Below are 23,592 nucleotides of genomic sequence, written 5' to 3' on the forward strand. Positions count from 1 at the left end.
GAAAAATCAAGCCATAAATTCTGGAGAGAGATATTTGTTTTGCATATGGCTGACAAATCATTAAAGATGGTAAAAAACACTCTGTTGAAAATCAAAGAAAGCCTTGAATAGCACAGAAGTGGAAATGTGAATGGTCAATAAAATATGAAATACTTTATACTAATTAAAGTATATACTTTATACTAAATACTAAGTACTTTAGTTTCATTAGAAATTAGAAGAAGGAAATGGCAACCCACTCCAGTACTCTTGCCTGGAAAATCCCATGGACAGAGGAGCCTGGTGGGCTATAGTCCATGGGGTCGCAAAGAGTTGGACACAACTGAGCGACTTCACTTTCACTTTCACTTTCAAATTAAAACCGCCAGATGTCACACTATGTCACACTCCCCAGAGTGGGAAAAACTTTAAAGTCGAAAAGTCAATAGTAAGAACATGGAACAACAGGAACTCTTAGATGCTGGTGGCAATGTGAATCAGGGCAGCCACTTCCTAACAACCCTGCAGTCTTGTTAGGAAAAGTTGAAGCTGTGTGTGATCTACAGACTGGTCATTTAGCTCCTGGCCCACACTCTAGAATAGTGATTCTCAACCCTTATGTTAGAATCTAAAAATGCTATTTTTCAGTCACTAGTCATGTCCAACTCTTTGCAACCCCATGTACTGCAACATGCCAGGCCTTCACTATTTCTCAGAGCTTGCTCAAACTCATGTCCATTGAGTCAGTGATGCCATCCAACCATCTTGTCCTCTGTCGTCCCCTTCTCCTCCTGCCTTCAATCTTTCCCAGCATCAGGGTCTTTTCTGATCACCAGGGTCAACCCTTGTGTTAGAATCTAAAAATGAGCTGATTAGAAATAGTTTGGCTGGGCGTTTCCCCAGACATGTAGTTACCAGATTGTGTTTGTAGGTGCCCAGGGGCACTACCACAAACTCACAGAGCTCTGTGGGGTATTTTACATGTTCGAGAGAATACTGTGATACTCTGCTGGACACTGTATAAACTGCTAACTCAAGATGGTTCAGGTCACAGTTTCCTTCTAAGACTTGCTCCATTCTTTTCTACTATGCAATATTTTGCAAAACTAGATCTTTCAGTGGTTGCTCAAATAAAAAGCAGATAGGAAAACCATAGGAAAATCACTGTGGAACAGGAAATGAAGATGGCTTATGCTATGCTAAGTCACTTCAGTCGTGTCCGACTCTGTGTGACCCCATAGACGGCAGCCCACCAGGCTCCCCCGTCCCTGAGATTCTCCAGGTAAGAACACTGGAGTGGGTTGCCATTTCCTTCTCCAATGCATGAAAGTGAAAAGTGAAAGTGAAGTTGCTGAGTCGTGTCCGACTCTTAGCAACCCCATGGACTGCAGCCTACCACGCTCCTCCGTCCATGGGATTTTCCAGGCAAGAATACTGGAGTGGGGTGCCATTGCCTTAGTGCACTCTGATTCCAGGGTTTGAGAAGTTGTACAGAGTCAAACAGGTGTATGTATACCATTCCTAAGCAATTGTGGTTTTTTTAGAATGAAATTAATATTTTTTCTTTCAGTTTTTGCACATTAGTTTTTCAGACAGCTTGTGCATCATTTTGGAGAAGGAAATGGCAACCCATTCCAGTATTCTTGCCTGGGAAATTCCATGGACAGAGGATTCTGGTGGGCTACAGTCCATGGGTTGAAAAGAGTCAGACATGACTGAGCTACTAACACACACAGTGCCTCATTTGGACATGAAGACTTAGTAAGTTGTTTGGAACTATTTAGTAAATGGACTTGTGTGGTATTTCTTTTGTCCTGGGGTGCCATTAAAAAAAAGTTTTGAGACACCAAGTGTATCTTGAACCAAGAATGTTTGAGAATGTCTATCCCGAATTAGTTAACTGAGAATATTTGGGGTTGGAGTCTGTGTGTCTTTGTTTTTGAAAAACTTTCCAGGTGATTCCAATGGCCCCTAGAACTGAGAAGCACTGCTAGAGAAACTCATACACATGTGGCTGAGGATAATACTATTCAAAGTATATCTGGGGACCAGTGCCATTTTGCACATGATTTTCTACAGGTCTTTGTCAAGGTGTAGTTTGTATTAATTACATCTTCAGTGAATAACGGTACAGATTTTGTAATCTTTTTTTATCCCCATGTTACATTTGTTCTGGTTAAATTTATTGAAGTGTAATTTCCTGACTGTTAAATCTAATAATATAATAATAACAATAATAAAATGGATAGTTGGACAACATGAACTCACTCATTGCGGCCAAATGGTGCAGCCATTTTGGAAGACAGTTTGGTGGTGTTTTACAAAAGTTAACGTACTTTTACCACACTATCTACTAATCATAATCCTTGGCTTTCCCCAAAGGAGTTGAATACTTATATCCACATAGAAACCTGCTCACATATGTTTATAGCAGCTTTGTTCATAATTGTCAAAACTTGCAAGCAACCAAGGATGTCCTTCGGTAAGGTGAATGGACAGCTAAACTGTGGTACATCCAGACAATGGAATATTATTCAGTGCTAAAAGTAAATGAGACATAAGCCAAGAAAAGACATGGAGGAAACTGAAATGCACATTACTAAATGAAAGAAGCCAATCTGAGAAGACTTCATACCATATGATTCCAAGTATATGACGTTCAGAAAAAAGCAAAATTCTGGGACTGTGAATAAGTCAGTAGTAGGCAGGAATTGGAGGGTATAGCAGAACAGATAGAGCAGAGAGTTTTTAGGGCAGTGAAACTACTCTGTATGATAGTATAATGGTAGATACATGTCATTACGGCTGTGTCCGAATCCACAGAATATACACTACCAAGAGTGAACCCTAATGTAAACTGTAGACTTCGGGTGATTATGACGTGTTAGTGTAGGTTCTTCAGTTGTAATGAAAGTAGCTCTCTGGTCGGGGAGGCTATGCATGTCAGGGGGCAGGGAGTATTTGGGAAATCTCTGTACTTTCCTCTCAATTTTGCTGTGAACCAAAACCACTCTAAAGGAAGTCTTTAAAAAAATCATTGGGGCTTACATTCTGTGTTTTTCTTCTAGTATTTTTCTAGTAATTTATTATTTATATAGTTTTATTAAAGTATGATTGACATACAACAAACTGCACATACTTAAAGTGTACAACTGGATGAATTTTGACATATGTATACATTTGTGAAATCATCATCACAGACAAGATAATGAATATATCCGTTAGTCCTTAAAGTGTTTTTGTGTACCATCATAATCCTTCCTTTTTCCTTTCCACACTGCTTCACTGCTTCCTTAAGCTCCCCCAGCTCTCCACCACCCATACCCCTCTCCAGGGCAACCATTCATCTGCTTTCTGTCAAGTAGATAAGATTTGTCTGACCTATTTTGCTCAGCATAATTATTTTATAATTCAACCATGTTGCATGTATCAATAGTTCATTCATTTTAACTTCTGAGTAATATTCCATTTTATGGATATAATGCAATTTCTTTATTCATTCATCTGTTGATGGACATTTCAGTTTTTGTCTATTACATATAAAGGTGTGCACATTTGTGTACAAATCTATATGGACATGGTTGGCTCATGTCATAGATACATGGTTACAGTAGTACATTTTTATTGCATTTTGCAAAAGTGTTAGTCCACCAATGATTGGAAAGAAAACAAATCCTTCCCAAAATGTATTTTGATAAGTACTAACCAGGGAGATATGCACACGGTTATGATAGCAAAATAACTGGATGCAATGGATCCAGTCATCCATTGTTAAGATTAGGAGAATGGAATATTAAAATGAGGTATATACTTATTCAAAATAATATAACAATGAAAATAGATCAATAATAGCTACATTTATCAAAATGGTTAAATATTAGGCATTGAAAGTTGAGTTTAAAAAGCAAATTGCAAAAAAATGCCTATGGAATGATTCCATTATGCAAATTTTAAAAGAAAATGATATTAAATATTAAGAAGATTTGGCAAGAATACAAAGAAGGACTGTACAAAAAAGATCTCAGTAACCCAGATAAGCAAGATGGTGTGATCACTCACCTAGACTCAGACATCTTGGAGTGTGAAGTCAAGTGGGCCTTAGGAAGCATCACTACAAACAAAGCTAGTGGAGGTGATGGAATTCCAGTTGAGCTATTTCAAATCCTAAAAGATGGTGCTGTGAAAGTGCTTCACTCAATATGCCAGCAAATTTGGAAAACTCAGCAGTGGTCACAGGACTGGAAAAGGTTGGTTTTCATTCCAATTCTAAAGAAAGGCAATGCCAAAGAATGTTCAAACTACCACAGAAGTGCACTCATTTCACACGCTAGCAAAGTAATGCTAAAATTCTCCAAACCAGGCTTCAACAGTATGTGAACTGAGAACTTCCAGATGTTCAAACTGGATTAAGAAAAGGCACAGGAACCAGAGGTCAAATTGCCAACATCCACTGGATCATCAAAAAAGCAAGAGAATTCCAGGAAAACATCTAATTCTGCTTCATTGACTATGCTAAAACCTTTGACAGTGTGGATCACAACAATCTGTGGAAAATTCTTAAAGAGATGGGAATACCAGACCACCTTACCTGCCTCCAGAGAAACCTGTATGCAGGTCCAGAAGCAACAGTTAGAACTGGACATGGAACAATGGACTGGATCAAAATTGGGAAGGGAGTACGTCACCCTGCTTATTTAACTTATATGCAGAGTACATCATGTGAAATGCTGGGCTGGATGAAGCACAAGCTAGAATCAAGATTGCTGAGAGAAATATCAGTAACCTCAGATATGCAGATGACACCACACTTAAGGCAGAAAGTGAAGAGGAACTAAAGAGCCTCCTGATGAAAGTGAAAGAGGAGAGTGAAAAAGCTGGGTTTAAATTCAACATTCAAAAAACTAAGATCATGGCATCCGGTCCCATCACTTCATGGCAAATAGATGGGTAAACAATGGAAACAGTGAGAGATTTTTTTTCTTGGACTCCAAAATCACTGCAGATGGTGACTGCAGCCATGAAATTAAAAGACACTCGCTCCTTGGAAGCAAAGCTATGACAAACCTAGACAATATTTTATTTATTTTTATGCAGTGACAGTCTTGTTTCTTCCTTGATTTATTGTGGATTAAAGATTAATACAGAGTTATATAGTTCATGTACATCTTACTTCAAATCTAACAGACCTCCTAGCATTGGAGTATCCCAAAACTCATTTATATAAAGTAATTTTCTTATGTTTATTTTTTAATTAATTTATTTATTTTACTTTACAATATTGTATTGGTTTTGCCATACATTGACTTGAATCTGCCAAGAGTGTACATGTGTTCCCCATCCTGAACCCCCCCTCCCACATCCCTCCCCATCCCATCCCTCTGGGTCATCCTAGTGCACCATCCCCAACCACCCTGTATCAATGCATCAAACCTGGACTGGGAGAAAATAATAGCAAACAAAGCAATGGACAAAGAATTAATCTCAAAAATATACAAGCAACTCCTGCAGCTCAATTCCAGAAAAATAAAAGACCCAATCAAAAAGTGGGCCAAAGAACTAAACAGACATTTCTCCAAAGAAGACATACAGATGGCTAACAAACACATGAAAAGATGCTCAACATCACTCATTATCAGAGAAATGCAAATGAAAACCACAATGAGGTACTATTTCATGCCAGTCAGAATGGCTGCTATCCAAAAGTCTACAAGCAATAAATGCTGGAGAGGGTGTGGAGAAAAGGGAACCCTCTTACACTGTTGGTGGGAATGCAAACTAGTACAGCCACTGTGGAGAACAGTGTGGAGATTCCTTAAAAAACTGGAAATAGAACTGCCTTATGACCCAGCAATCCCACTGCTGGGCATACACACTGAGGAAACCAGAAGGGAAAGAGACACGTGTACCCCAATGTTCATCGCAGCACTGTTTATAATAGCCAGGACATGGAAGCAACCTAGATGTCCATCAGCAGATGAATGGATAAGAAAGCAGTGGTACATATACACAATGGAGTATTACTCAGCCATTAAAAAGAATACATTTGAATCAGTTCTAATGAGGTGGATGAAACTGGAGCCTATTATACAGAGTGAAGTAAGCCAGAAAGAAAAACACCAATACAGTATACTAATGCATATATATGGAATTTAGACAATATTTTAAAAAGCAGAGACATTACTTTGCCAACAAATGTCCATATAATCACAGCTATGGGTTTTCCAGGAGTCACGTATGGATGTGAGAGTTGTAGCATACCGAAGGCTAAATGTCAAAGAATTGATGCTTTTTAAGTGGGAGGTTGGAGAAGACTCTTGAGAGTCCCTTGGACAGAAAGGAGATCAAACCAGTTAATCTAAAGGAAATCAGTCCTGAGTATTCACTGGAAGGACTGATGCTGAAGCTGAAGCTCCAATACTTTGGCCATCTGATGTGAAGAGCTGACTCACTGAAAAAGACCCTGATGCTGTAAAAAATTGAAGGCAGGAGAAGGGGATGACAGAGAATGAGATGGTTGGATGGCATCCCCAGTGCAATGGACAAGAGATTGAGCAAGCTCCGTGAGATGGTGAAGAACAGGGAATCCTGGTGTGCTGCAGTCTATGGGGTCTCAAAGGGTTGGATATGACTGAGCAACTGAAAAACAACAACAACAATATTAAATTATTTGTTGCTTCCAAGTACATAGATATATAGTAAAGTATAAAGAAAAGCAAGAAAATGGTAAATACAAAATAGGATATTGCTTCCCTGAAGAGAGGTTGGGGTACAGCAGGGGAGATAGGATCAAGGAAGGGTATACAGAAGCTTTTGAGGCTAATGTGTGATAATGTATTTCCTGTGATCCATATAGTCAAATGCTTTGGTGTAGTTAAGAAAGCAGAGGTAGATGTTTTTCTGGACCTCTCTTGCTTTTTTGATGATCCAACAGATGTTGGCAATTTGATCTCTGGTTCCTCTGCCTTTTCTAAAACCAGCTTGAGCAACCGGAAGGTCATGGTTCATGTACTGTTGAAGCCTAGCTTGGAGAATTTTGAGCATTACTTTGCTAGTATGTGAGATGAGTGCAATTGTGCGGCAGTTTGAACATTCTTTGGCATTTCCTTTCTTTGGGATTGGAATGAAAACTGACCTTTTCTAGTCCTGTGGCCACTGCTGAGTTTTCCAAACTTGCTGGCATACTGAGTGCAGCACTTTCATGGCACCATCTTTTAAGATTTGAAATAGCTCAACTGGAATTCCATCACCTCCACTAGCTTTGTTTGTAGTGATGCTTTCTAAGACCCACTTGACTTCACATTCCAGGATGTCTGGCTCTAGGTGAGTGATCACACCATCGTGATTATCTTGGTCATGAAGATCTTTTTTGTACAGTGCTTCTGTGTATTCTTGCCACCTCTTCTTAATATCTTCTGCTTCTGTTAGGTCCATACCATTTCTGTCCTTTATCGAGCCCATCTTTGCATGAAATATTCCCTTGGTATCTCTAATTTTCTTGAAGAAATCTCTAGTCTTTCCCATTCTGTTGTTTTCCTCTATTTCTTTGCATTGATCACTGAGGAAGGCTTTCTTATCTCTTCTTGCTATTCTTTGGAATTCTGCATTCAGATAGGTATATCTTCCCTTTTCTTCTTTGCCTTTAGCTTCTCTTCTTTTCTCAGCTCTTGTAAATCCTCCTCAGACAACTATTTTGCCTTTTTGCATTTCTTTTTCTTGGGGATGGTCTTGCTCCCTGCCTCCTGTACAATGTCAAGAGCCTCTGTCCATAGTTCTTCACTCACTGTCTTCCAGACCTAATCTCTTGAATCTATTCATCATTTCCACTGTATAACCATAAGGGATTTGATTTAGGTCATACCTGAATGAAATTAAAAGACACTTACTCCTTAGAAGTAAAGTTATGACCAACCTAGACAGCATATTAAAAAGAAGAGACATTACTTTGCTGACAAAGGTCCATTTAGTCAAGGCTATGGCTTTTCCAGTAGTCATGTATGGATGTGAGAGTTGGACTGTAAAGAAAGCTGAGCGCTGAAGAATTGATGCTTTTGAACTGTGGTGTTGGAAAAGACTCTTGAGAGTCCCTTGGACTGCAAGGAGATCCAACCAGTCCTAAAGGAAATCAGTCTTGAATATTCATTGAAAGGACTGATGCTGAAGCTGAACCTCCAATACTTTGGCCACCTGATGTGAAGAACTGACTTATTTGAAAAGACCTGATGCTGGGAAAGATTGAAGACAGGTGGAGAAGGGGACGACAGAGGATGAGATGGTTGGATAGCATCACCGACTCAATGGACATGAATTTGAGTAAACTCTGGGAGTTGGTGATGGACAGGGAGGCCTGGCATGCTGCAGTCCATGGAGTCTCAGAGAGTAGGAACACGACTGAGTGACTGAACTGAACTGATCTGAGTGGTATAGTGGTTTTACCTACTTTTTTCATTTTAAGTCTGAATTTGGCAATAAGGAATTCATGATCTGAGCCACAGTCAGCTCTGGGTCTTGTCTTTTGTTGACTGTATAGAGCTTCTCCATCTTTGCCTACAAAGAATATAATCAATCTGATTTCAGTATTGATCATCTAGTGACGTCAATGCGTAGACTCATCTCTTGTGTTGTGGAAGAGGGTGTTTGCTATGGACAGTGCGTTCCCTGTACAAAACTCTGTTACCCTTTCCCTGCTTCATTTTGTACTCCAAGGCCAAATTTGCCTGTTATTCCAGGTATCTCTTGACTTCCTACGTTTTCCTTTGAGTCCCCTATGATGAATAGGATATCTTTTTTGGGTGCTGGTTCTATAAGGTCCTGTAGGTCTTCACAGGATTATTCAACTTCAGCATCAGCATTACTGCTTGGGGCATAGACTTGGATTACTGTGATCTAACATGGGTTGAGTGAGTGAAGTCGCTCAGTCATGACTGACTCTTTGCGACCCATCCATTGGATTCTTCACGTAAGAATACTAGAGTGAGTTGCTGTTTCCTTCTCCAACATGGGTTAGAGTACATAAAATTAAAAACTTATTTCTTCGGTCATATTGCCACATTTCAAGAGCTCTTTTGCCACACGTGGACAGTGGTTACCATATTGGACAACACAGATATATTATTGATGGAAGTTCTATTTGGCAGTTCTCTTTTATGCTCTTACCCTGAATTTCATTTTCTTTTTAAAATTTTCTAACATTATACCACATACTTATTGATTTATTTGTGTTCCACTAGAATTCTCCCAATAGCAGAGATTTTTTTTTTCTAAAATGTTGCTGAATCCTCAGTGCCTCAAGCAATGCCTGTTTATAGTTATCTGTAAATGCTTGTTTAGTGAACAAACAAATGTATGAACAAGTTTTAGGATTTCAAGTAAAAACTACTTTGTTTACTGTCCTTGAATAACCTAGTATACCATTTTGTCACAATTTTTAAGATGAAAGAATGAAAATCCTGTAACCAAGGATCATATTTGAGAGATAATATATTATTAAATATACTAGCTGAACTTTGTCTTTCATATTATGAAAGACAAGAAGCATGAAAATTCCACTTAACGGTTAACATATTGTCTTGAATATGAAGGTAAAAAATACCAGTTTTCTTTGGATTAAGAGGTCATGTGAGTAGAATAAGAAAGCAAGGTATACTTATTATATAGCTAAATGGACTTAAAATGCCCCACAGTTGAAATCAACTGATACACTGTGACGCACTATATTAAAGGTGATAATTGTGGAATTATAGCTACACATATGATGAGAAATCCTAGTACATTCTAAAATTGTATAGAAATGTCAGTTTATCTCAAACTAATTTCAGATAAAGATTGTCCATGAAATGACTGCAGTGCCTAAAAAGAATTTGCTATCTGAACAAAATATAACTAGAAGCATGACTGCCCTACATTTGCCTATAAATAGCAAAGCTAGTTTTGTGATTTCTGCCAAGCATGCAGCTTCAGTAGTCTTATAAGAGATTGCTTCTCTTCTCTTGGGTCCAACTTTGTCAGGAGTTACTTGGAATGGTGGTGGAGGAGGGAGGTACCTGGCAGAGCCACACAGGCCTGGTAAATCAGCTTCAACAATTAGCCACATGATAGTTGTCAGCTGGCTGTCATGGCCAGTTCTGGTTACCAACAGTTAGGAATTGGGTAAAATAGGAGTGTTTTCTCCTTCACTCTCCCTTAATGCAGATTTTTCTGAGTCGTGTTAGTTCTCAAAGAATTTGCAAATGTAGATCATGGAACAGCTGTAGCCTGTGCTGGATTGGTGTTATTTTTATATTTCAAAAAAAAAAAAAATTACACCATAATAAATGTTCTTGAATAACTTTCCATACTTACACTGGTTTTAAATCAGGCCTAGTGAAAGTGCACATTCCTCATAAAAATGATGACTAACTTTTGGATACCCCTATGCTCAGTTAAAGTTTCTGAGCTGCAATAAATATGAGTTAAGGATTCATCAAAGATGAATTTGTCAAAAATGAATTCATCAATTTGTATTTTCAGTTTCAATTCTTGACTGTATTTTGAAGATCTCTTCTGTGTATATGCTGAAATGTTTTATTTCCTTTGGTGCTGGATCCAGAGTACACTTGCTATTAATTAAGATCTTAGGGGTCAATTTAGCCACCAAGGGAGCATTGCCTGTGTGCTGAGAATAATGTGAGAACCATAGGTTGCCTTAGTCTATTGATTTTACTCAGGCAGAGTTAAGAAAATGGCCTGTGGAAGTTTTCTGTTACATAGTAGTGAGGAAGTAATTGTGAAAAAGAAGCAGGCTGAGGTGCCTGACACAGAGTTCATGCTAATTTTAGATTTCACTAGTACTTAAGTATATAGTTGGGCTTCACTGGTGGCTCAGTGATAAAGAATCCACCTGACAATGCAGAAGACCCAGGTTCGATCCCTGGGTCAGGAAAATCTGGTGGAAAAGAAAATGGCAATCCACTCCAGTATTCTTGCCTGGAAAATCCCATGGACAGAGGAGCATGGTGGGGTATAGTCCCTGGGGGTAGCAAAAGAGTTGGGCACAACTTAGTGACTACACTAAGAAGAAGATATAGTTAAGGTTCCTTTGCCAGGGTGAGGGTCTACTGAAGATGTCACCAGGTCACCACGGAGAGATGTGCTGCCAGACATCTTTCCAAAGGCATTTTAATGAGTAATGAGTTCAGAATTGCTCTCACAGAGTCTGATCATTACCAATGGAAAAGCAAGGTCAGTGGCACCTCCAAAGTTAATTTTTCATCTGTTCATAAGTCTATACATTTATTATCACATGTAGAATCTTGGCTACTCCATAAAGTATGTCTTTCTGTCCTGAGACTGAAGAAGCCAAACACCAAGAGTATCCTTCTCTGTTGATTCCAGCCTTATTTCTTCATGATCTGTACACAGTCCAGAAGCATCATTTAATAACATTTGAAATTTTAAAATATATGTATGTGTGTGTGTGTGTGTGTGTGCTGAGTCGCTTTAGTCATGCCTGGCTCTTTGCAACCCCATGGACTGTAACTCGCCAGGCTTCTCTGTGCATGGAATTCTCTAGGCAATGATACTGCAGTGTGTAGCCATTCCCTTCTCTAGGGGATCTTCCCAACCCAGGGACTGAACCTGCAGGCAGGTATTTTACCGTCTGAGCTACCCTAAGGTAACCAGAGTACAACTATGGGGACCAGAAATTGACATTGCTACAATATTATTAGCCAATATTAAGAGTATATTCTGATTTTGCCAAATGTCCTACTAATATCTTTTTTTCAGGGCAGGCTGCAATCCAGGTTCCTGTACTGCATTTGTTATGTTTCCTTAGTCTCATCTTGTCTAGAGAAGTCTTTCTCTCTTTTTCCTAACCTTAATACTTTTGAAGGGTCCTGGCCAATTATTTTGTAGAATGTTTCCATTTTGATTTGCTTCATGCTTTCTTGTGGTAAAAACTGGCTTATGCATTTTTGGTAAGAATATCACAGAAATGACCCTGTGCCTGCCTCATGTGTTGATCAGAGGGTACACAATGTCAGGATGTCTTGTTGCTGCTGAGCTAAGTTTTGGTCACTTAGTTAAGGTCTACTGGGTTACTCCATTGCAAAGTTACTGTTTTTCCCATTGGAATTAATAAATATCTTGGGAGAAAATGCTTTAAGACTATGCAAATATCCTGTTTCTCATCATATTTTTTACCTGTTATTTTATATCCATATATTTCATTGATAATCTTTACCTGCAATAATTATTACTTGGTATCTGCCAAGTAATGCTGATGTATTTTATTTCTATTAGAATTAAATTATTAGAATTCTACTGTGAAGAAAAGCTGTTTCTTCTTCCCTTATTTATTCAGTTATTACATCAATGTGGACTCATGAATATTGATTTTGTTCTGTGGATTATAATTCACTACTGTAACTATTTTGTTCCCCCCAGTTATGCCAGATTTGGCCATTTGGGAGCCTCTTTAGTTAGACTCTTGTGTCCTTTGACATGTCCACGTCATTTTTTAAAAGCATTTTGTTACTCATTGGCACCACAGCTTGCACCAAGTTCATTTTGCTCCAGCCAGGGACTCAGTCATTTCTTCAAAGAACCCTAGTTCTTTTAATTGGGGATTGATATTTAGAAACAAAATTTGGCTGCAAGGTTTGCTGACAGAGCTAGAAAATCTGTGTACACAACCACACATAAGCACTTTTGTCTCTCCATCTATTGAGCTACTTCCCTGTTAAAGACTATCCTGATACTTCTAATTACAACTCAATACTGCTAGTTTCCTTCTCCCTTTCTTTATTTGTAATGCCTTTCTCCAGCAGGGAGAAATTTGGCTTTCATTATCCATAATATGTTTACTTATTTCCTCAAACCTAGTATACAAAGGAGTTTTAGAATTGTGTCTCTGTAATCCCCATGAGAAACAAATTTACTAACTAGACTATAGTGTTTGGGTACAATTTGTTTTGTCTTTAGCTTTACAGTGTATAGCAAAAATACCCATTTCCAAAATTACTCAGGTTAGATCTTTTTTCTCGACTCCTTTCAATGTAGTCATGTTGTTCATTTGTAGTACAGCTGGGTTCATTTGTTACTATTTGTGTTCCATTGGGTCCCTGGACACATAGAGGCTGATCTTAATTATTATTTATTTGGGAGGTACGTGAAACATTATAAAGAGTAGAGGCATTACTTTGCTAACAAAGGTCTGTATAGTTAAAGCTATCATTTTTCCAGTGGTCACGTATGGATGTGAGGATTGCACCATAAAGAAGGCTGAGCACCAAAGAATTGATGCTTTTGAACTGTGGTTTAGAGAAGACTCTTGAGAGTCCCTTGGACTGCAAGGAGATCCAACCAGTCAATCCTAGAGGAAATCAATCTTGAGTATTCATTGGAAGGACTGATGCTGAAGCTGAAGCTCCAATACTTTGGCCACCTGATGCAAAGAGCTGACTCACAGGAAGAGACCCTGATGCTGGGAAAGAAGGCAGGATGAGAAGGGCATGACAGGACAAGATGGTCGGATGGCATCACCGACTCAATGGACATGACTTTGAGCAAACTCTGGGAGATGGTGAAGGACAGGGAAGCCTGGCATGCTGTTGCAAAGAGTCGACACAACTGAGTGACTGAACAACAAAATGTGAAACTGCATACTGTAGTTCTAAGAGTGAGAATGATATGATAAGACAATCTCAGAAAGTGTTACTCCTATGAAATGTGATCTGTTGTATAGCATTTCATTCCCTCATTCTTTCTACCTCGTTCCCACTCACCAACTGTAGCTTATCAATTTCATTAATTCCTGGGTTTTTAAAATTTCTTTATACACAGATATGTTTTCTTAAATATTGATCTCATTTTATGTCTTTTTGTGGTACCAGAAGTTTGAATGCTGTTTGGTAGTTTTCTCTCTTAAAGGTATTGTTTGTAATTGATATATTCTTACCACTAATGTATTAGAAAGCTAATGAAACTATCATTTTCTTTCTCGAAAAGTATTTTGGGGATTTTTTTCTAGACTGAAAATTAGAATATGAATTTTTATGGTTTCCTTAGCACTTAGCTGTCTATTCCTTGATAGGATTTTTCTAAAAAATGGTAACATAAAACAAGCAGTAATGTTTTTCAAGTTTTAACACATTATATTTTAGCAAAACATTTAAAATTTTCTTTCTCCCTATTAAATTGAATTATTTCAAGTGTCAGTGAGAGCTGCTAGCCTGTTACATGAACTGTGTAGTTTTTGCTTCTGAAAGTCTTGCTGAATAGCTTTTCTTGTACACAAATCAAAATGAATCATGTTCCCAATTCTGTTGAGTAGTGCAGCGGTGCGTTTCATTTTGTGCTCTTTCTCTTTTCAAATCCTCCGCAGGCGTTTGGGCAGTCCTTCTCCATCCACCGTAAGGTTGCTGAGGATGGAGAGACTCGGGAGGAAACGCTTCTGCAGGAGTCAGCATCGAAGGAAGCTTACTATCTGGGGAAGATCTTGGATATGCAGAACGAACTGAAACAGAGCCGGGCTGTAGTCACTAATGTCCAGGCAGAAAATGAGAGGCTCACAGCCGTCGTGCAGGATCTGAAGGAGGTAAACAAATAGCAAACATATTCCCTGTGAGAGAGCTGTGGGAGAGAGAAGATAAAATTCTTGCTAGGAAAGAGGAGTAAAACTTTTTCACTAATTAGAGGAGCTATATTAAACAAGAAGCACATAATGTCAATGCTAGCCATTTTTTCTGCTTTTTTAGTGAAATAAAAGCTTGTTCTGAGGTGAGCTTTTCTCTCTCTTATCATTCGTTGAGAATTAAAGCCTTTATTTATTGAGTACTTGGGACCTGGTCTTGCTATTTCTGCAGAGGTGTTTAAAAAATATAGTGAGCTTAACACGTCCCTCCCTTTACCTGTTTCAATACAATGTGGAGAGGAACGGTTGGCTCTTATACTCAGTGTCAGCACTAATTCAAAATGACAGTGGTGTTAGCCCAGGCCTCTCCTCACTGAGGGAGAGAGACTGGCGGAGGAGTGTTTTGAGGGAGTCCGAGAGTCTGGTGTTAGAGAACCATAAATTGTTTTGCTGGTTGTAGACAAGCAGCAAATTATAGCTGGTATGAATCAGATTAGGAGCCTTCTTCATTGCAAGGCCTCCCCTGAACTCGCTCTTTCCCTTCAGCTTTGTACTTAGCAGCATCACATGCCAGATGGTTTCAGAGTGGCAGAGTCATTCTGCCCTGCACGGAGGAGGTGATCCTGGGGACAGAAATAGCCAAAAGCAGCTTCATCCACTACCCGTTTAGGAGTAGTTTTGAAAATTTCACATTAAATTGTTCACTCCGTTTTTTGATTAAGAAAGCTGTAGAAGAGGTGCAGGTATCCTTTAATTCCTACACCAGTGCAGTGGAGGTTAATGAACAAATGCCGGGTACACTACGAAGTAGGCTCATTAACTGAGCATAATAATAGAAAAACATCGGATGAAAAAATTGTTTGATACTGTGAAATGCAACCAAAGCAACCCACTGATACTCTTCTCTTGAAATTAGTGGCGTATTACAAGTAAAGTTTCATTATTACAAGATATAAGTTGTCCAAAATTTAAATTTAATCAATAATTTACATTAGCTTATGTCTATATTACAATGAAGTCAGTGAATATTGACAGTAAAGTATCTGCTTTACCTAGTTTGTTGCCTTTGGGCATGCTCCAAATAGAGCAGTATGACTCTGGAGACGAAGAAAGGAGCCAACCAAGGGGAATTCAGTGCTGGGTACCGAGAAGAACATGAGAGTTTTCAGGACACTCTGCCTCACTTTCCTAAATGATTGTTAAAAAACAAAGCCCATCTCCAGTTCTTCATTTGTCACATCTGTATGTGCTGGGTTTTCATTATCACTTGCTTATCCTTTTATACCAGACCTCCTCCTCCAAGGGGACTCAAGGTGCCATAGACTACCTTCCTGGATTAAGCAAAGCCCAAAACATCCACAGGCAGGGCCCTCAGCCACCATGAACAGCAGGCTCACACAGCAGGTTGGCAGGGGGGCTGTGACATGGGCAACCTGTGCCTTGGGTACCCATGTGCAGGTGGTTTGTATAGAAGGACTGAAACCAGTGAGTCAGGCAGTTTTGGTTGCCAATTGGATAGATCTTCTGAAAGCTGCACACCCCATCTTGTGCGTGGCAGTTGCAGCTGAGGGAAGAATAGCAAAGGTTGAGGAAAGGGTATCCATCGATGTTTTTCTGTTGATGCAAGACAATGGGGATTGACAGAGCATCCTCACTTACACCATACTTGATTGCAGTTTCCAAGGAGTAGGCTTATGATAAGCAACAGGAGTTGGTTATGAATGAGCATGCAAGGTAGAAATGAACTGAGGCTGTAAAGGAAACAAAATATTGAGAACCCCTTCATTCAGATCATTTCTCAAATTTTAATGAGCACCAGAATAACCTATACAACTCATCAAAACCTAGTCTTGTGCTCCACCCCCTAAAATTCTGATTCAAATCTAGGTGGAATTCAAGAATTTGCATTTCTAACAAATTCACAGCACAAAGAGACCATGCTTTAAGAAACATTAATTTAGACTTTTTTTTGGCTGGGTATTGGAGTATCATAAGGCTCAAAATTTGGGGAATTGCTGAATGATTACTTGGTTATAATCCTTTGATTTCTATGCATTTTCAATAATTGATTTGCAGTAAGAGAATAACTTATTACATCCAAATTTATGTATTTTTTCAATCTATAACAGCTCAAGGCACTATAGCCATTTGGGTTTGTCGGTAACTAAAAGAAAAAAACAGGTGGTCAGTTTCCTGGTTTTCTAAGTGTGCCAACAGTGTATCTGTTAATATTCTTTCTGATGGGCTGAAAGCTAGTGAGTGGTATTACTACACCCTGGAGCCCTGCTGTTTTTCATGCAGACCTTAGGTTTTAATGTCACTAATAAAATTATTATTAGCATGCAGGGTTGAGTACATTTGAAAAAGGAGAAAAGGAATAAATTCTATTTCTTGGTATGTTGATATAGACTTTTGATGACTTGTGTTAAATTGAAATCCCGGATTTGTTTTTATTTTAGGCTCAGTTTTATTTGTCTTTTTGTATTCTGGGTACAGATGGGTGCATAGTGACTGAAAGAGAGATGTGATAGGACCATGAGAAGTAGACAAAGATAACCAATGCAAAACACAGTAAATCATCAGCTTGACAGATGCTGTGTGAATTTGATAAGTTAATTAATGGAATTATTTTTATTTACTAAAAGGACTAATCTCTAATTTCAGTAGAATCATCAATACTGGTAAAGGTACCTGTGTTTGTATGTGTGCTGTGTGTGTTATAGACATTTTACACTCACATTTGCATGGATGCGTGCGTGCACATGTGTGTGTGTATGTATCTGTAATTCCATGGCCAAATTCTTTTCTATATGTGGTATGTATAGGATAGTATAGTGAAAAAAATGGAAGCATTTATGAATTGGGCTTTGCTGCTGCTGCTGCTGCTAAGTCACTTCAGTCGTGTCCAACTCTGTGCGACCCCATAGACGGCAGCCCACCAGGCTCCGCTGTCACTGGGACTCTCCAGGCAAGAACACTGGAGTGGGTTGCCATTTCCTTCTCCAGTGCATGAAAGTGAAAAGTGAAAAGTGAAAGTGAAGTCGCTTAGTCGTGTCAGACTCTTAGCGACCCCATGGACTGCAGCCTACCAGGCTCCTCTGCCCATGGGATTTGCCAGGCAAGAGTACTGGAGTGGGGTGCCATTGCCTTTTCTGAATTGCACATTAGAAAATCGATATTCTAGTCTCAGCTCTGCTAAAAGTTTTAGAATTATGCTTGTGGTATTTGTTAAAGATTATTTTGTTATAGTAAAAATATAATAAACTGTTATTATTAATAACTTTCTGAATCCTCCATAAAAATATTATTGAAGATATCATTTATTATGTAGGTCCATATTCTTAGGTTAAAGAAACATTAGGTAAATACCTCTCTGAATTTATTGCCTTGAAAATTCTTTCTGTTGAGATATGAATCAGATGGTAGGAATTACAGTATGTTTTTATTATTGCTTTAGTTGTTGAAAAGCTCCAGCACTATGTGTGACTGTAAAACCTAACTTAGATTTTTCATGTAATTCTCATTTTTAGACATTTTAAACAGCATTATTAAATGTGTTTTTAAAAAGTGAAAGTGAAAGTGTGAAGTCGCTCAGTCGTGTCCGACTCTTTGCTACCCCATGGACAGCAGGCTCCTCTGTCCATGGGATTTTCTAGGCAAGAGTACTGGAGTGGGTTTCCATTTCCTTCTCCAGGGAATCTTCCCAACCCAGGGATCGAACCCAGGTCTCCTGCATTGTAGACAGATGCTTTATTCTCTGAGCCACCAGGGAAGTAAATAAGATTTTTAAGGACAGGGAGTGTAAAGGAAAAATGTCATCCAATCACAGGACCAAATGGGAGCTAATCAAATTAAGTGTTAATCCTTCAGGTCCAGTAACAAAATGTTACCTATTGGTAACATTAGGATATGGTCATTTTATATTTCAAAAGTTGCTTAATTCATATGATTTTTATCACATCTGAAGTTCCATTTTTCCCTCAGTGGAATAACCAGATTTTATAATATACCAGCTCAATTTCCAGAAATCTATTATAGCCACATCTATGAATTTGGGCATGTAGGCACCTTAAGTGATTATTTGATAAAGACTACTCCCAGATCAATAATTCTTTCTCTAGTAACCTGGAATGGTCATGTAACCTTTATTCAGACACTTCTAGCACTGTGGAGATGGTAAACTCTGAATCTTTCCAAGGAAGGAACTGTCTTCTGTCTGTCATTTATCTTGGTATTTCTCAGGACTCAGTATAGTTCCTGGTCAAAAGCAGACATTAAAAAAAGAATGTTTGTTGAGTTGAACTGAACAGAAATAACTTATGTTAGGAGTTAGCTACCTCTGGTTTGAGTTCCAGATGTGCCACTTAGCAACTGTGTGATATTGGACAAGTCACTTTTGTTCTGTAAGCATCACTTTCCTCACTTCTGACCTGGAGATGGTAATACTAATGTAAGGTCCTATACATTATACAGGTCCTATGTCCAATGCCATGCACATAGGAGATGTTAAATTACTGTTCACTCCTGTCTTCTAGCTTCCTCCCAAGCCTGCCCGTCCTGGTGCTTGGCAGCTCCAATTGTTAAACTGCCCTGTTTTGTTCAGTGAAAAATTGATTCTCTGTAATTTTCACTAACTGGTCATATTCCTAGCCACTGGATCTACAGAGAATACATTTTTTTTTAAGTTTTCTATTCCACTTGACAATTTTAGCCCATGCCCATAACTTAAAATATTTGGAAAGAGCAATCTTATTTTCTCTTTTTCAAACTAAACATATCTAGATCCACTAGCACTTCCTCATGTGACATGGTTTCAGGATGCCTGAGGATCCTGGTTATTACCTTCTTAGACTGACATCCAGTGTCTCTTAAAAATGTGTGTCTGCTCTTTAACCACATACTATTGACTATCTTTACCCCACTGGAAATTTTTGAAAATATGAACTGCTGGATATAGGGTTTGAGTTTCTTATCCTAGGGTTTTCATCTTTTTAGATTTTCTACTTTGAAATCACACATTAATTTATTCAACAGAGGTCTCTTCAGTGATTGCTATGAGTCAGATGCTTGGGTACCTGAAAGCATCAGTGAACAAAAATTCAACAATGAGTGGTTGTTTTCAATGCTAAGGCAACTCAGTGTGTTCAGAAACTCTTTCTTTCTATATTTAGTATCTCCGGAGATAGTGAGCTATGTTTTAGACAACATGTACTATAGATTGAATGTCTGTGTCCCCCCAGCATTAATATGTTGAAACCTAATCCCTGATGTGATAGTGTTTGGAGGTAGGGCCTTTGGGGATGATTAGGTCATGAGAGTGGAGCCCTCATGAATTAGACTCTATAAATACTGCAGAGAAGCTCCCTTACCCCTTCTACTATGTGAGGACGCAGTAAGAAGATGGCCAACTCTGAACCAGGAAGTGGGCCTTCACCTGACTTCACAATGTGAATGACTTCACATTCATATGGTAGATATGAATCTGCTGGTGCCTCAATTTTAGACATCCTAGTCTCCAGAGCTATGAGAAATAAATGTCTGTTTAAGCAACCTAGCCTATTGTGTTATTGTTAGAGCAGCTCACATGGACTAAAAAAACATATAACATTTTGTATAGTAAATTACCCTCATCTTAGTCTCATTAAAACCACAGATAGATGGTACCTGCTGTGACTAAGCAAGAAACATCTAAACAGTCAATCAGATGTGTGATTAAACTTCTCATTTTCCCACATAAACATTATAATAACACCTTTCCTACTTCTCATGGTATTTATAAGGATAAATTTTTTTTATGAAACTGCTTCACAAGAAGTAGAGGACTATGTTAATGTTATTTATTGTTTCAAAGTTTGGTAATCAGACTTATTTACACACAGCAAGACAGAAACAATAAATGTAGAAAGATGTATTGGGGTCTACTGTCAGAAGGCCCCAGCACCTTCTGACAACAAGAAGCAATGGCTGATATCCTGACACCAAAATAAGAAACATCACGTGTTTAAAAGCCCATAGGTTGCCAGAGGAGAGGCTTCTAGGTGTTTTTAAATACCATCAGTGTAAATAACCTGTTGTACCTGTCTGGTTCTCAAAAGGGTCACAGCATTATTTCTAAGTACAACATTGAATGTGCTTACTGGTGGGGAGAAGTTGAACTATTTAAATTAAGGCCTCCAATAATAACAAAGCTTTTCTTATAGTCTCTGAGATCTGGTTAAATGATCAGTGAGAGCTGATTTACACAGCTGAATAAGATTGACACTTCCAATGAATGATGATTTTCCATTCTGTAAAGGCATGGCTTGGCTATAGCTGAAAAGTTATTTCCCTGAAATGTTCCAGTTTCTGTCCTGCTCTTTGTACTTGTTAGGAATGGACCTCACACCTCCCTGGAATGTTGCAAAGTGTCAAAAAGTGATTTTTAAAATTTAATTTAAAAAGAATGATCACTCTTTATAATTGGTTTAAATAATATGATACCTAACATTTATGAGAGCTTATCATGTACCAAGCACAATACTCAGCATTTTACATTCCTTCAATTATCTCACCTAATTCTCTTAAACTTATGAGGCATGTACTGTTTCTATCCCTCCTGTACGGGTGAGACAAAGAGGCTAACAACTTGTCCACCAAGCAGTCAGACTGTTGTCCTAAACCAGCCATGGTTAAGAGTCCTTGCTTCTTTCCCACACTTGCTGAGCTGCAGTAAACACATCCCTATTACCATTATATTACTGTCATCAAGAATTTTAAAGCAAAGTTCAACAATATTCAGACAATTCACTTTTGAATTATTGTGATTTCATTGTGCCTTTGGGAATAATAATTTACATTAATGAATTTGTTTATAGGATTAATTTAAAGTTACAGGTTCACAGAATTTTTAAAATGTATGTGTGGGTAGTTCTGTGAATTTTAACAAATGTAGATTTATGTAACTACACTTAGGATGCAGAAGTTTTCTCACCCCCAAAATTTCCCATCTCTTCTTCTACTCCTTTGCAGTCATACCCTCCCCTCTTCAATCTCTGATAGTCAGTCATCTGGTTCCTGTCACTGTAGTTGTGTCTTTTGAGGCATGTCATGTAAACGGACCTGTATGGTACGTAACCTTTGAGAGTGGGTTCTTTTCCGCAGCATAATGCCTCTGAGATTCATCTAGTTGTTGCATGTCGGTTGTGTTCCTTCCTTTTTATTGTCAAATATTACCATATGCATATACCACAGTTTTGTTTTACTTTTTAATCAATTCACCTATTGAAGAACATTTGGGTTATTTTCAGATTTTGGCAGTTACAAATAGAGCTGCTATATACATTCATGTACATTTATATTTTAATGTGAACATAAGTATTCATTTTTCTATGGTAGATAGCCAGGAAAAGAGGAGTTTGTGGATGCATTGCTGGTACCCTCGCAGGTTTGAATGAAGAGAGTCTTCGCAGGTTCTTTTCAGGTTGCTTCAATTTTTTCACTGAAGGAAGCAAGGTCAGCAGCTGAGAGGGAAGATGGGGTGTAGGGTATTTGAGGATAGAGAAGTGGCGACATAGTCACTTAGAAAAGCATGAGTTACTAAGGTATGATCTTGGAACTGAGTGGTTGACAGGAGAGGATCCCCAAGAGGAGGAATTCCAGGAATTGAGATCATCTTTATGCATATTGGGAATACTAGGAATTAAGACCAGGAGTTCAGGAAACATTGGCAGTGAACCAGGAGGTAAAGTCTTAGAAAAATGAGGGGGAATGAGTTGGTGTTTGATAAGGGACAAGAACAGTGCTGAGCAGTGGATAGTATGCAGTGTCTGAGCCTCTTCTACTGCTGTTACCCTGTCCCTTGAGGAAGTTAGTGTTAATTTGGTTTTTAAAAATATACATTTACTAACTTAAAAAATCTCATGATGACATGAGATTTAAAACAGGTAGTTTTAGATGTGAAGGAGAAGGAGAACAAATGAAACAGCCATGAGAGGCAAGAGGAGCACCCATCTCACCTCCAGGTCCACGCTCGAGAGAGTTGCAGGGGAAACAATGTCCCCAAGGGAGAATCAGGTGTCCATTAATTGAGGAGTGCATTATTCACATCTGTAAAATCATCATGCCTGCTGTAATCCCATATGCTCATGGAGTCAGTGAATACTGATTAAAATGCATGCCTTGTTGTAAGGAGCATATACATTTAATTTCTCTTTGTTTTTAAAGTCAGAAAGCCAGTTTTTTTGTTTGTTTGTTTTAATTTTGAAAGCTCTGCCATGTTTTGTTTCTAGCAGGTGTTGATGGTCACTTGCCACATTCCTACCGGGTTGTCCTTGTAGCCAGCAAGTAGATTCTGGTCATCTTCAGATAATTTCTCTTTTTAAGAGTTGAAAATACTTTTTCCCTATGATTTAGAAAGTTGAGTTGTTGTATTTGTCAATGAGAAATAACAGAACAACTTTTAAATAGCTCTCAAAACAACATCAGTTGATCTTTAGTCAAAAATAAATTTAGTCTTTTTTATCATTATTTTGGGGAAGTAATAAGGACCAGCATCTCCATAATCCCAAACATTCTAGGGAAAACTTCAAAATTGAAGGCATGTGTAAATGCTGCATCCAGCATCCAAATGTTGGACAAAATTAGGACACAGGTTCAAAATACTACCATTTTCGTTTGTGAATCATTTCTTTCTGCATTAGACAATAAGAAAAGGCATAAACTTCTGGCCTGATAACGACAATTGGATCAACTTCCTGTGTAACAGCCAGTCATTAAACTAGTGTCAAATATAGAATTAAATGGGAAATTTCACCGTGGTCAAGCTTATGTTAGAAATGGCGAGGGAGCTTTGCTTGGGGCAGGATGTTGTTGTTTAGTCGCCAAGTCATTTCCGACTCTTTGCAACCCCACAGACTGTAGCCCACCAGGCTCCCCTGTCCATGGGATTTTCAGGGAAAAAGACTGGTGTGCATTGCAATTTCCTTCCCTAGGGGATCTTCCCAACTCAGGGATCAAACCCACAT

The 23,592-nt window shown here is 38.5% G+C and overlaps 1 protein-coding gene across 6 annotated transcripts in view; it reads left to right on the plus strand.

The window, feature by feature from the left end:
* The window catches only part of BICD1 (BICD cargo adaptor 1), a 246,143-nt gene that overhangs the window by 94,034 nt on the left and 128,517 nt on the right, over positions 1 to 23,592 (plus strand). For 5 of the 6 annotated variants that reach the window (XM_055573639.1, XM_055573579.1, XM_055573588.1 and 2 more), the window contains exon 2: positions 14,342 to 14,554. In XM_055573639.1, coding sequence (XP_055429614.1) covers positions 14,342 to 14,554 — 213 coding nt within the window. Of the gene's footprint in view, positions 1 to 13,200; positions 13,801 to 14,341; positions 14,555 to 23,592 lie in introns of those variants that run through there. The other variant, XM_055573620.1, reaches the window with a different exon arrangement.

The sequence above is a fragment of the Bubalus kerabau genome, chromosome 1 (genome assembly GCF_029407905.1).
Source record: "Bubalus kerabau isolate K-KA32 ecotype Philippines breed swamp buffalo chromosome 1, PCC_UOA_SB_1v2, whole genome shotgun sequence".
Lineage (NCBI taxonomy): Eukaryota > Metazoa > Chordata > Mammalia > Artiodactyla > Bovidae > Bubalus > Bubalus kerabau.